This window comes from Juglans regia, chromosome 4 (assembly GCF_001411555.2).
Source record: "Juglans regia cultivar Chandler chromosome 4, Walnut 2.0, whole genome shotgun sequence".
NCBI classification, from domain to species: domain Eukaryota; kingdom Viridiplantae; phylum Streptophyta; class Magnoliopsida; order Fagales; family Juglandaceae; genus Juglans; species Juglans regia.
The window spans coordinates 32539470-32553952 of NC_049904.1; the positions used below are offsets into that span (position 1 = coordinate 32539470).

Genomic DNA, 14483 nt, shown 5'->3' on the forward strand with positions numbered 1-14483 from the left:
TACGAATACGAACCGTTAACATGATTTGACACCCCTACAAATAACAATACTTTCTGTGAATTCTTTATGGTATATAGGAAATTCCTTGTATCTACTCCCCTATCAGTAGGGGCGGAATTACCTTATGGCTTGGCCCCCCAAAATTTTTAAAATTTAATAAAAATTAAGTTTTAGAAGGTGTTTTTATAAAGTGGACTATATAAAAATTAGTATTTGATCACTCCAAATTTTTTTTTTTTTAACTTAGTCCCCCCAAACTAGATTTTCTGGTTCCGCCCCTGCCTATCAGAGGAGAAAATTAAAGACTGTTTGTTAGCCGACCACCCATTGTAATTAAAGGATTCCTTTTGTCTAGGATATTCTAATCTTTGTTCTTGTCATTCCATACGACTCCAGGCCAGCTACTTCGATAGCGCATACACAACACCGTACATAGAATGCAAATAAATAATTACAAGCCGCATATCGAAAAGGTTGGAATCTAAGGAGAAAGGCTTGAGAAAAGGCAGTAGGTGTAGATATTTTCTTATCAGATTTTTAATCTGTGCAATTCGGTTCTGTTATAAAAAGGTTATAAAAGATTTATTTATAACGGATAAAACTCAATATTTTGTGATAAAAACGTTCTGTTTCCTTTAAGATAAAACAACCAGTTTTATTCACCCAAAACAGAAGATAATAAAATCACAAGGATCGCAGTTTGATAATGTTCACGACCAAAGAAACATCAATACCACCATTTCTGTACAGATTACTAATATATCACAATATGCACATAAACATAACAAGAATCATAATCAGTGAGCAAGAATAAAGAAAATATAGAGATATGGGAAAGAACACACCGATATACGTGGTTCGACCCTAATGGTCTACGTCCACGGTAGGAATGGCCTCAGAAAAGCCACAGAGATCTTTATTGATGAACAGTACTTCACAGAGAAGCCTAAGTACATTAGAGTTACAATGCCCTCACTGGAAACCCAAGAAATCGCACAGATTTCTTCCCAAATAAGCAAACCCTAACTCACCCTTCTCTCTGCTCTCTCTCTCTCGAAACCAGCCGTCAACAGAGAATGAATACACTCTAGGGTTACAAGGCAAAAGAGATATATATATATATATATATCTTGCAACAGATTCAGCCACGTGTCAAGATCCAAAGGACTAGGGTTAGCACCGCCTGAATGAAGTCACGAGCTCCCCTCACGTGCATCAAGTGAATCTGTTTTAACAGTTTCAACGGTAGAGATCAAGCCAACACAGCATATTAATTAATCACTCCAATGAGAACATATCAGAAAGTAAATGAAGCAGTAAATACAATGTATTGACATACATATTACAGGTTCGGTTGCTATTCATGTCGATCTATATACACTATTTTTTATATTGTCGGAATCTAATAAGAGCTCCCGTTTCAAAAATTGTCTATTTATAAGTAGATCTATTTATCGAAATCTAGATGTATTTAACATAAGTAGTGGGAATACAATATTTCTTTCGTACTAACTTACGAGCAAAAGCAATATTAGACTTGGGGGCATTCAATTGGGATTTCTTTTAAATTTTTTATTTTTAATAAGTTATTTTTTTATTAAAATTATTATTATTTTATTAAAATATGTTTATTTTTATTATAAATAATTATTATCATCGTAAATAATTTGTCATAAATAATCATTTTTTCATATTAAATTTTTGTTCGCAAAATCCACTATCCAAATGTTTTATGCAATAATGCATTTGGTTTTTTCTCGGGTTGAGATTGAGACTTGTGAGGGAGGGACCCATCCTAGAAGGGCCCAGGCTCAAGAAAGGCCAATCCCATGAACTCAAGGCCCAAAGGAAAAACACTTCCGTCATTTAAGAGCCCAGGCCAGAGAATCACGTGCTGAGCCCGTGGCTATAAACTTATTCGGAAAGACCTTTTAGCGCCGAGCTCGGATGTGCCAATAGGATCATCTTAAGACTCAGCAACCTACCGAGACCTACCGTAGGATGTCGGGCTCAACGCCCAGTTGCACACGGACAACTGAATGAGCTCAGTCACAAACCCGTCAAACTCAAGGGACGCCGCACTCAAATGCAGGTGTTAGGAAACCAGACACGTAACGACGCAAGCGCACCCCACGTACGAAGGACCGCTCGCCCACGACCTGACATCCAACTCTGGTAGGAAGCGGCAGGACAGGCCTTGCACGGTTGACACCTGACATGCCATGACCTCTCAGCAGCAGGACAAGCCTAGCACGGCTGACACACTGTGGCATCAGGAAATGAGTGACAATAGGTCTAACACCTGACACGCCACGACTTCTATCGGCAGCAAGACTCGTATCATGTATAAATAATGAGCATCCCTTTTATGGGAGCTCTCTCTTAACTTTTGATTATTTTAATTATTCATCGGAGTATTTCCTAGAGAATTGTCTACTGACTTTGGCATCGGAGTGACCCTAAACATCACCGGAGCCATTTTTCCTTGTTTTCAGGTGACGTGAGCTTGGTTATTGCGAAATAGTTCAGACTGCAAAACATGACATCCACAAAACTGATTCTCAAATATTTGTTAATTGGCTCATCAATGGTGATTGTAATATATGATATTTAGAAGATTTCCAGGATAAATTACATATTTATTTGAATTGTATGGAGTATAGAATAAGACGTGTTTTTCAGGAATGTAATGTTGTGGCTTACCTTTTTGCCTATTGGGGAGCTCATGGTTCTAATTTCGACTGGTATGGAGATAACTTGCTACCTAGTAGTCTCAGAGGTTTTTTTTGCTTTGACAAAATTGATCTCCCTTATTTGTAGATTTCGTAAGGAATTCCCTGGTACGTAATTTTTCTGATTTATTTGCTCCTTTAATCTTTACTTGTATGTGTTTTATTTGTAGGTTTAAATATTTTGTCCAGGGTTGGCATTAAGGGTGTGTTTGGATGTTGAAGTGAGTTGAGTTGAGATGATAAAATATTGTTAGAATATTATTTTTTAATATTATTATTATTTTAGGATTTGAAAAAATTAAATTATTTATTATATTTTGTGTTGGGATTTGAAAAAGTTGTAATGATGAGTTGAAAAAGTATAGTTTTGGACTATTGTATTTTTATTAAACCTCTGTTTTGTAATTAGGATGTCTTAGTCATTTTGATGTTTGGGGTTTGATTCTTTCCTTATTTATTAAAATGTATCCTCAGGTATTTTATTGTAATCATGGTTTTATTTCGTCATGAGTTACAGCTATCAATAAAATTAAGATACCGTCATTTTTCTAAAAAAATAATAAAAAAATAAATTTTATGCAATAATTATTAGTTGGTCTATTATTCTCGCTATTGAGGAAATCGACATTAATTAAATATAACAACAAAAATAAGGCTATAATCGAGCCGAGCCGGGCTTTGGCTTGCCGAGCTCGGCTTGACTCAAAATACTCGAGTTCGAGCTCGAGATTTTTTTTTATTTTATTTTTTGTTCGAGTTCAACTCGATAAGCTTAATTCTAAACTCGAGCTCGAGCTCGAGCTCGTCTCACAAACGAGTTCGAGTTGAGTCGAGCTTGAGTTCGAATTATTTATTTTTTGAATAAGATTTAATAATTAATAAATAAAAAAATAAAAAATCTAATATTGAATTTATACAACTAACAAGTAGAACCTCTATTGAATTATAAAATTTTTAAAAAATTATAAATAATTAATATTTAACTAGTTGATATTTATCCAAAATAATAATATATTATATGCCTACATATATTATTAATACATACACTTAATATAATAGAATATATCTATTTCATATATGGTTCACACATACTAGTATATGAAATTATTAAATTTTATCGACTAATTATTATACAAATTATATAATATATTTATGAAGTATATTCATTATATAGACATAACCAATTAGATTACATATTATAAATTTAATTATAAAAGTGATATGCTTATATTATTAGCTAATACATATATATATGTATATATACATAGGTGTATGCATATATTTATCAATATATGAATGAGTTTTAATCGAGTCGAGCTAACGAGTCGACTTGAGCATAAACGTGCGGGCTTTAACGAGCCTTAGCTGAGTCAAGTCGAGTTTTGTCGCGTATGTATCATTTACAAATCGAACGGATTATCGAACAGATTAATTCATTTACAATCCTAAACAAAAATATCGATTTTTCATGATCTTCAGAATATAACAAAATAAATTATTCAATTTGAGAATTAAATAATCATGTTAAAGTTTAAGGAATAAATTGGTTGAGTTTTTTATATTCTTGTTTATTTTTTAAATGAAATATAAAACAATGATAGTTAATTTATTTATTGAGCCATAAAGAAAACAATAAATAATTGACTACTTAAAATATAAAAACGTGGTTTTTTTGGGGGCTAGCTGAACAAATTCAATTCGGTTTCGTGTCATTGTCTAGGTGGAGTTAGTAGTAGGGTGTCATTAAGTGAGATCTGTCACCTATATATAATGCATAATAAATATTAACTAGAATATCGTGGGAAATCAAATGTCGACGGCTGCAAAGCAGAGTTGGTTGTTGATGGAGATGGATGTTAGACCATTGATTAAGAAAGAACTTCTCTCGATCTCTCCGTCTATTAATTGGAATTTATGTGGTGGGATGGTGTTGAGTCTTGACCATAACAATAAGTACAAAAGATATTTATAAGGATATAACCGTCGCCTAATTATTTAAAAAATAAAAAAATAAAATATGAGATATATATAAAAGAAAATTAATTTTTTAATAATAAATTTTATTTTTTTTTAAATAATTATGCCATGTTTATGATTGTATATAAATTACTCAATAATAATAATAATAATAATAATAAAAGAGTGTTGCTTAAAAATTAGTATTACAAAAGGTATCATGAAGAGGAGTTGTTGGAGCATGCAGAAACCATAATTCCTAATGATATGAGAAAGAGAGGTTGGTTGGAGGGGGTCCCTAGCTATAATCTCTTTTAAGTTACAAAGGCAGTGATGTTACAACAACACATGAAGAACCATAGACCAACAAAAACAATTAATGCTAGTTATATATATATATATATATATTGAGATGATCAGAAACAATTAATACATGAAGTTTTATTTAATCTGTTTGTTTATTTATTTATTTTCACGTGCTACAATGATGAGCATTCAAAACCAATTCAATGGTCAAATTAATTAAGACGGTTCATCTCTTTGATATGAATAATGCTAGTTATACTTTTAGAGTGCGTATGTTTTGTGTTTTTTTTTTTTTAAGAAAAATGAGATCTATTATTAAAAATAAATAAATTTTATAATATTTACCAATTATTTTCAAATAAAGTTTTAAGAATGTAAATATTATTTATCCTTTATTAAATGCTAACGAGCTAGCCTGCCTCTTCACTCACAGTTTAAGTGTTTTTATTTGTCTACTATTTGAATGGACAGCTACTAAAACTATACTACATCCACAAATATGATTAGACACGATAAATTAAACTTGTTTATAGAAGAATAATGATAGCTACAGTCTAAAATGTACACGATTTTTATAATATGTGGGTCCCACAAAAAAAAATAATTTTTCACACTTTTTCATAATAAAATCTAATTTTTTATAAAAGTACTATGTGAGATTTGTGCATTTGAGGATTGTATATATAATTTCTCTTTATAAAAATGATATTTTGGACCTCTTGGGCCGTCTTGGTTGCTGAGCTGGTAGTGAAGACCAAACTTGGGCCTAAACAGAAAAAGGCCCAACTAGAATGGATCATTCCGTTGTAAGAAATTACAAGCAATGGACCGGAGTCAATGTAGGCCTGTCGAAGCAAAATGGGCCCCCGCACAAAGAGCGAGAATGGTAGTTCGTCCAGCTCGAGCCATTCGAGTGCCTGTGGCTAGCAAGCAGACTGTTAGGTACCTCTTCCCAGGAAAGAAAGAAAGAAAGGAGAAAAAATATAATATATAAAAAGGGAAAAAAAGAAGAAAAAAGAAGGTCGTGAGCAAAGCGGTGATTACACTCGGTTTGTGAGCTGCGTGTCCGTACCGACTCCGGAAACCCCAATGTCAATTCACGAGGTATTTTTCTGCCTTTCACAAATCATACTCGAAATAATTTCTCATCGACGATCACTTCCATAGCAAGGCAAAGCATGGGAAATTTTGTTTAGATTATGCTTTTAGTTAGTAATTTATTTCTATGTTTAGCGAATTCCGTTTAAGATTTCTGCCAACTGTTGTTGAGATTCAAGAAGTGCTCTAAAATGTCTAACGAGATAATTTCACATGCAAATGCCATTGGTAGTCCGTCCCTGAAAAATAATTTGTTTACGAAGCATGATTAGTGCATTTTGAGCATTCCTTGCTTTTCTTTATTCAGGTTTATATAAGATAAAGATCCCGCAGAGACGACATTAATGTTTGTGTAGAAAATATATTGTAGCAAATGTGGTACAAGTAGAATGAATGTCGCATTCACATAAGCTGCCATGTCGAAATTTTTTATGTATACTCTATTATGACAAACAGATGATGCGAGATGGTGCAAACGATTAGTATTCCCTTCATGAAAAAGGAATATCAGTAAAATCTTTGTTAAACTAACATGTAAAAAAGTTCACAGCATGTTTTCTATAATTAATGCATTTTATTGAAGAGCTTAAAGGGATATAACCCAACTACTATGGAAGTATACAAAAGGAAACATCCAACTAACAAGAAGAAAAAGAGCAAAAGTCTTTAAAGTCTAGAGAACTAGTAGGAAAAAAAAAGGTAATGCATGTTACGTCCAACTAATAGTTTCTGTGCTTATTTTTTGTTTTTTAAATTTGAGAAACACTATAAACTATTTACCTTGAGCTGCTTTATATAAGTGTTTGGAATCTGCTTGATGTACTAGTGCAAGATATTTCCTATTGATAGACTAAAGACTATGGAAGCTGTGCTGTGGCTAAGGTGCCAGAAGTTGAGCGAGATGTGTTTGAAAGAATCTCTTACACTAAAGAGTCATATTCAGAAAACGATATTGTATTAGTGCCTTTTGGATAGTGAGTTGAGATGAAAGTTGAATAAAATATTGTTAGAATATTATTTTTTAATATTATTATTGTTTTGAGATTTGAAAAAGTTTAATTGTTTATTATATTTTGTGTGTGAATTTGGAAAAATTGTAACGATGAGATGAGATGAAACACTTATTACATCCAAACGGGGAATGTTGAAAGGAAGAAAAAAATTGTAACATGAGTAAAAAGGGGCCTTCCTGCGCTTTTCTTGTAGAAAAATTGACTTTTCCTTTTTCCTTACCTGAATAGCTTGAGGGAAAGGTTTAACTGTGTAATCTGTTGTCGTCACTATATTGCAATGTATATTGAATGCCGCCAGCACCATGTGTAAACATTGGAGGCAGTGGTTGGAAGCATGCAGAAAGGAAGTGTTTCATTCATCAACTACAAAATAGAATGTATTTGTTTTCTCTAAGGCGTTATGCTCCTTCGCATCCCTTATTATGATGTTCCAGTGATGTTGTCTTTTCTATTCCTTACAGTGTACTTTGAGAGTATAAATTTAGTTAGTTAAAGATTGTTTGCTCCAGTACTTGCCATAATTTGCCATCTTCTCAAGGTCAAAAGTTGGCCAGGGGAGATGTCTGGGAAAGCATCAAGTTCACAGTCTAGTGTTGGTTTGAGTGGACCTGGTGGCCTGTCACATGTTTATATCCAATATCCACCCCTACAATGCGACATTTCTGGATCAAGGGGGTTATTCTATGATGATGGAAATAAGTTACTACTCTCCCCAACACTCGATCAGGTAATAAGAAGAACTCAAATAAAGTGCTCCTGTACTTGCATCTGAAAGATTTGGCCTTTTTTGAATCACATTCAAATAATTCCATCAGATTTTAATTTTGTGCTCCTATTCAAAGGATATGGTGTCTTATTTGATTTTTCTCACCATTTCTCTTTTTATAATAGGTCTTCTCGTGGAAAACTATGCCATTTTCTCCTCTTGTTGCCCCTACCTCTGATACGATAAGTGAGGGGCCCATCTTATCTATCCGGTATTCTTTAGACGCGAAGTTTATTGCAATCCAACGGTCTAATCGCGAGATACAGTTTTGGCATAGAGAAACTGGGGAAACTTTTAGCCAGAGGTGCAGATCAGAGTCAGAGAGTATTCTGGGTTTTTTTTGGACAGATTGTCCATTATGTGATATTGTATTTGTAAAGACCAGGTAAGGGAAGTTTTGATATGCTTCGTGTGAATGGTGAAGAATGAAGGCATTACCTTGAACTGATTAACTATCATTGTTATCATTATGAATTTGATACTGATTGACATCACTGCACGGTTTCTCTCCATCTCCACCTTGCCCACCCCCTGTTTATATTCCTGCATTTTTATTTTCATTTGTTTTTTCCCCCGGGGGGAGCAATAGTTTTCAACTAAATTTGGATTTTTTTTTTCTCTTTTGTCTTACTGAGTGGAGTAATATTACAGTGGGCTGGACTTGTTTGCATACAATTCTGAATCAAAATCGCTTCATTTGGTGGAGACAAGGAAATTGAATGTCTGCTGGTATGTTTACACCCATGAAAGTCGCTTGGTTCTTCTTGCTTCTGGAATGCAGTGCAAGACCTTCAGCGGATTTCAGGTATGTGTTACCTTTGCCAATTTTAGCTTACAACGCCTTTGGTCCTTGCCAATGTATGTTTTATTTGATAGGCTGGATTGGTGTATCGGAAAAATGGACTAGGAAACTGGTTTCAAAAACCTCCAGTCGCTCTGATATATGCAGTTTAGATATGGTTCTGAAACCGACTTTATGGTTTTATTTAGAAGCAGAAGTTGAAGAAGAACTCTTCATTATTTCATTTCCATAGGATCTTAAACTGTCCATCCAAAATATCTTACTTTTATTCTGCTCCAAAACTGATATTAGTTGGGGAATCCTTGAATCATCCTCTATAGACGTGTCTCCTTCAAAGCAATGCATATGATCATTTCAATGTGCAACATTTAGGTTATCATTCTCATCTGGTATTGTGATGTTAGTTTAGGGTTTGGTGTTTCATCTTCTTTCACTACCTTAAGATGGATACCTGCATGGGCAGCTCTTTTTTTTTTTTTTCTATTTTTTTTTTCTAAGTAGCTGTGTTATACTTGTAAATCATACTTCTATAAAGCAAAATACGATAATGGCAAGACCGCTTACATATTTAAATAAAAAATGGTGCAACCATGTGCATGCAAATCTTAATCAATGAACATTTGGTCGACCAACTTCTTTTACCTGAATCTTCTATCATCTGACATGGTTAACATTTCTTCTACTTAGCTTTCATCTGCGGGGATTATTCGTTTGCCAAGATTCGAGATGGCAATGGCTAAACCTGAGGCTAACAGTAAGCCTGTCCTAGCTGCTGAAGATATCTATATTATTACGGTGTAGGTGCCAGTTGTTTTGTTTCTCTTGCAAATATATCTATTTTGTTAGTCATTAAGGTGCATCCTAGTGGTCTATGGGCGGGCTTGAGATGAACTGTAGACTCAGACATCCTGGGCTCAATTAAGCACTAGGATTTTCCACAGATTACTTGATATACTGTTTTCATGGGTGAGGTCATGCATCCGGGGTTTACTCTCCAAGGGTTGGTCTAAAGGGTCCTGCCTTGGTGAGGTTCCACAGTGTGTGTATTTATATATATATATATATATATATATATATATATTTAAAGTGTTCCGAAGCATTTAATTTTTTTGGCACTGTTCACAGCTATGGTAGAATATACTGCTTGCAAGTTGATAGGGTTGCAATGCTCCTCCACTCATATAGGTTTTACCGTGATGCTGTTGTACAACAGGTAAGTTTTTGCATCAAATTCTTTCTTTTCCAATGCTTTGATTCACTTAAAAAATATGCTGGTGGCAGAGATACAGAAAAGCTTTTTCCAGTTCCTGAAGGATAGAGGTGGATATACAGGAGTGTATTGTGTATTGTATAATAGGAATAGACATGTGGTTGGAATCTCAAGAATAACTTCCAACCTGCTCCCAATAAAGTGAAATTAAATGGACAATACCTGCTTCCACTTTTGAGGAAATTACCTCTACTTAAATATAAGTTGAAAGTTCTTTATTTTTAATCATTTTTTCATCCCAGAATATGCTGCCTGCCCATTAAGTCTCTAGCTTGAAGGACAATTGTTATTTTCTGTTATTTTGGATTACACATTTATCTGTCTTCTGGACCACAAATGATTTTGTAACTTGACATCAGTATTACTGTTGAGTCATTGACTATTTACAAATTGATGTTGATTATCTACAGGGTTCTTTGCCTATTTATTCAAGCCGGATTGCTGTGAGTGTGGTCGATAATGTGCTGCTTGTTCACCAAATTGATGCAAAGGTCATTATACTGTACGACATATTTGCAGATTCTCGGGCACCCATATCTGCCCCACTTCCTCTATTGTTGAGGGGTCTCCGCAGATTTAATTCTTCTGCTTCTCGATCTGGTAGGGAAGATAGCGAGAGTTCAGAGGCTAATGTTGTAAGTGGAAATGAAACTGTCACCTATGGAGATGAATGGATTTTTCTTGTTCCCGACCTTATATGTGATGTTGCTAGCAAGTGTCTGTGGAAGATTCATTTAGATTTGGAGGCAAGTTCTCTATTATTATTTTTTTTTATCATTTATCAATATTGACATGTTCTTCTTGCAATGAATGTCTATTCTTCTTTTTCCTTGCAGGCAATTTCTGCTAGTAGCTCAGAAATGCCATCAGTACTAGAATTTTTGCAGCGCCGAAAGTTGGAAGCCAATAAGGTAGTACTCTTTATGCAGTTTAGGTATGCTCAGCATTTACCTGGTTGTTTATGGGGACTACGTACAGCAAGTTACAAGTAGTCCATTCCTTCTTCCATAACTACGAACACATACTATCATCAGAAATAAAGCCAATTGCCCAACTAAAATGTAGTGATCATCTATGAAGTAATGAAATATGAAATATCTCATTGTCTTGAGTTATAAAAATATCCTAATGCTTTTCAACCCTTGCTCTTCTTTATGTGAAATTACTTGATGAATTAGCAAATGGTCATTCTAGTTCACTTCTGCTGCTTCAGGCTAAACAATTGTGCTTGGCAATGGTATGCACAGTTATTCTAGAACACAGACCTGTGCCCATGGTTGCCAGGGCAATGGATATTTTGGTTACCAATTATTCTCACTCTATCAAAACAGGCAGCTATCTCAAGGGAATAAAATCTGAGAAGACATCACCTTCTACTGTCCCACATGTGAGTAGTCCTAGTGCTGTGGCTGAGGCAACTGCAAGTAGAGTAGGTTCACTTGAGAAGTCTGTTAAACATGAATTTGCTGCTGGTGTGGACAATGAGCTCTTTAATAGATCTTCAACTTTGTTGAGTTCAGACTCTGAGGAGAATGCCAGCGCTGAACCACAAAAGACCAATTCAAGTGATATTCACTTTTTTTATGGTAAAGTGGATGGAGAAAATTTAATGGGTGCCGAAACTTCTGGTACTGATGTTCAGCCGACATCTTTACAACATCAACTTCTTGGACCGAGTAACAATGCATTGAATGCTAATACGCCTGAGCAGCAGGAGGCTCAACTTACTTCGCCAGCAATTTCACCCGATGAGATGTACAGCTTTGTCTTTGCTCCAATTGAGGAGGAGATTGTGGGAGACCCTTCCTACTTGGTTGCCATCATTATTGAGTTCCTTCTCAGGTATGCTGTATTACTGAACTTGGAAGTTGATTCAAGGCTGTAAAAGCAAAGCATGATGGTTCTAGTTTTTCAGTCTAAGCTCTTTATTTTTACTTAAAAACTAGATTATTCTCCAGTCATCAATCTGGTCAATATGTGCTTGAGGAGCTCATCTTTTACATGGAATTAGTTTATCATTACTAAAGGGCTGATGCTGCTCTGTGATAGCTAGTTGTGAGAGCCACTCCCTGCGTTATGATGACCTCATCCATGCCCAAATTGTACAAATGTGTGTAATAAGCATGATTAGAACTCCCGTCAATGGTCTAGTTTGTGACTCAGATGGTACAAAAGTGCAGAATTTATTGCAAAAAGGCTTGTGATTCTTTTCTGGACCAGGCTGCAAATAAAATCAAGCCTAGAAGTGATAATATGGCAATATCACTAAACATTTAAACACGTGCATACAATTGTTATAATGTAGTCATGCTTTATTTTTCTATTCTTGTCCCATGTCCATGAATTCTTATCTGTATCTACTTTTGCAGTGCTAATTCAGAAAAGGTTAAAGTGCATCCAAATCTTTATGTTTTAACCATACAACTGCTAGCCCGCAACGAGCGATATGCAGAACTTGGACTGTATGTCATAAACAAGGTCTCGGCATTGCTTCCATCTATAAGTGTGTGGTTGAAAGATTGTCTATGCCTTGTTTATGTGGGATTTGATGTTAACAGAGAGAGTTGTTTTGTCACAGATTGTTGAACCTTCTAAAGAAGTTGCATTGCAACTCCTGGAGTCTGGTCGTCAGAATATCCAAACAAGGAAGTTGGGTCTGGATATGCTGAGGCTGCTTTCTTTACATCATGACTATGTATTGTTTTTAGTGCAAGATGGTTATTATCTTGAAGCTTTACGTTATTCACGGAAGTATAAGGTATTACCTATTTTGTCAATCTCATTATAAAATAATGGGAAAACAAAGTACTATTTCATGTTTTTTTTTCTTACATGATATAAATGTTTCTCAATAGCTGGTTTTGTCTTCTGTTATTTTTATCAAGCTCTTGCTGTGAATCTGTTTAGAATCTTTTGATAGATTGTATGTGTTTGGTAACATGGAGTTAATTACATAAAACTCTACCTATTTGGAAGCATTAGAAAAGCTAAAAAAGCGTGAGAATATATGGCTTTATTTCCCAATCCCTTTCCCAGACTGTGTTTAAGGTTGGTAGAAAGTGCATCTTGCTGTCTTTTCCTGGGATGTGCTATTTGCTGAGTAGATGGTTTTGGTTTTTCTTTTTGAAGTTTTAAGATCAGCAGGACACGTCATCCAAAGGAGGATGGTTGTTGTTATTATAATTTTTTTCTGCCAAATCCTTTTCCTGATGGTACTTTCGGTGTATGTTAGTGGAGTTGCTTGTACTTTACAATTTGCTCATTTTTTTCCATTGTAAACTGTGTTTATAGTTGGTTGTTTGTCTTGGTGAAGCTTTGGACTTACAAAATTGAGTACAATTTTCAGGTTAATACCGTCCGGCCTTCGTTGTTTCTGGAAGCAGCGTTTGCTTCCAAAGACTCACAGCATCTAGCTGCTGTTCTGAGGTTCTTTTCGGATTTTATTCCTGGCTTCCAAAGCACTTCCGATCACAATACCTATTATCGCATTCTCAACGAGATGAACTCGTCCATTGCTGCTTGAAGTTTCTGCCAAACGGTTTAATGTTGGAATTGCTGGTCATTGTTACTCATGAAGTGATTATGTTATGTGCGGATCCCAACACAGAACGAAAGGTAAGTCCTCGTATCAAGTTATTTTTCCATGGACATGGCTCGCAGTAAATAAGAGTAATTCCCTGAGAAAGTGACGTAATATGTGGTTGGATTAAGGCAAGTATTCATTTCAACTTCACCACCCTCCAAAGGTCTAAAAAGAGAACATGGAACAGGTTTACTGTGTTTGTCTACACTTTGTAAAGTTGGACATGATGTTCATCGATTATGAATTATAATATTTCCACTACTTTAGCAATGAATTATAGTATGTAATACAAAAAAAAAAAAATAATAATAAATAAAAACATGTTGCCTTTACATGACTCCAAATTTCTCGTCGTAAAAAGTACAGAGGGGCCAACAATATCTCATCTGAACTGCTTCGTTTGGTTACGCAGTTCATATGAGATGTTTTGTTGAAAGTTGAATAAAATATTATTATATTATATTTTTTTAAAATTATTTTGATTTTGAGATTTGAAAAAATTGAATTGTTTATTATATTTTATGTGATAGTTTGTGAAAATTATAATGATTATATGAGATGAGATGAGATAGTTTGATTTTGTATAATCAAATCAGCTTAACTCACCTCGAGCCCTTATACAGCCCACTTCATATTCAGGCAAAGCTTATAATTGGACCAACTTCTGTAGGTTCAGGCTGAGCTGTGCGTCGGTCTCAAGCCCACTACAAATAATTTCTTTCGCCTCTAGGGCCATTCAAAAACAACCAAAACCTCATGAGGTCCTTCGTGATTAGGGAACAATGAACATACCAAGTCAATGAAATGCAGATCTTTGTACACAAAATTTGCCGTAACTAGAACCCCATGATCGTCTTCTCTAAAGAAGCTGACTCTCTTGGCCCACTTTAGTTGACTTCAGACTGCTCTTCGATCTTTCCCAGAAATCAGGATTTGTGTGGCAAATTATCAGCGACT

The 14483-nt window shown here is 34.9% G+C and overlaps 1 protein-coding gene across 4 annotated transcripts; it reads left to right on the forward strand.

The window, feature by feature from the left end:
* Positions 1-5913: 5913 nt before the first annotated feature.
* On the forward strand, positions 5914-13829 carry LOC108982710. Of its 4 annotated transcripts, none has more exons than XM_018954155.2 (12): positions 5914-6098; positions 7660-7832; positions 7997-8256; positions 8523-8676; positions 9361-9470; positions 9799-9886; positions 10354-10689; positions 10780-10854; positions 11157-11785; positions 12313-12421; positions 12522-12701; positions 13290-13829. In XM_018954155.2, the coding sequence occupies exons 2-12, from the start codon at positions 7665-7667 to the stop codon at positions 13464-13466; spliced, it is 2286 nt and encodes a 761-aa protein (XP_018809700.1). In that variant the 5' UTR covers positions 5914-6098; positions 7660-7664; the 3' UTR covers positions 13467-13829. The 4 variants fall into 4 exon arrangements, with proteins under 4 accessions (XP_018809700.1, XP_018809694.1, XP_018809696.1 ...); XM_018954149.2 differs by having other exon boundaries at positions 5971-6098; positions 7644-7832; XM_018954151.2 differs by having other exon boundaries at positions 5974-6098; positions 7567-7832.
* Positions 13830-14483: the final 654 nt, after the last annotated feature.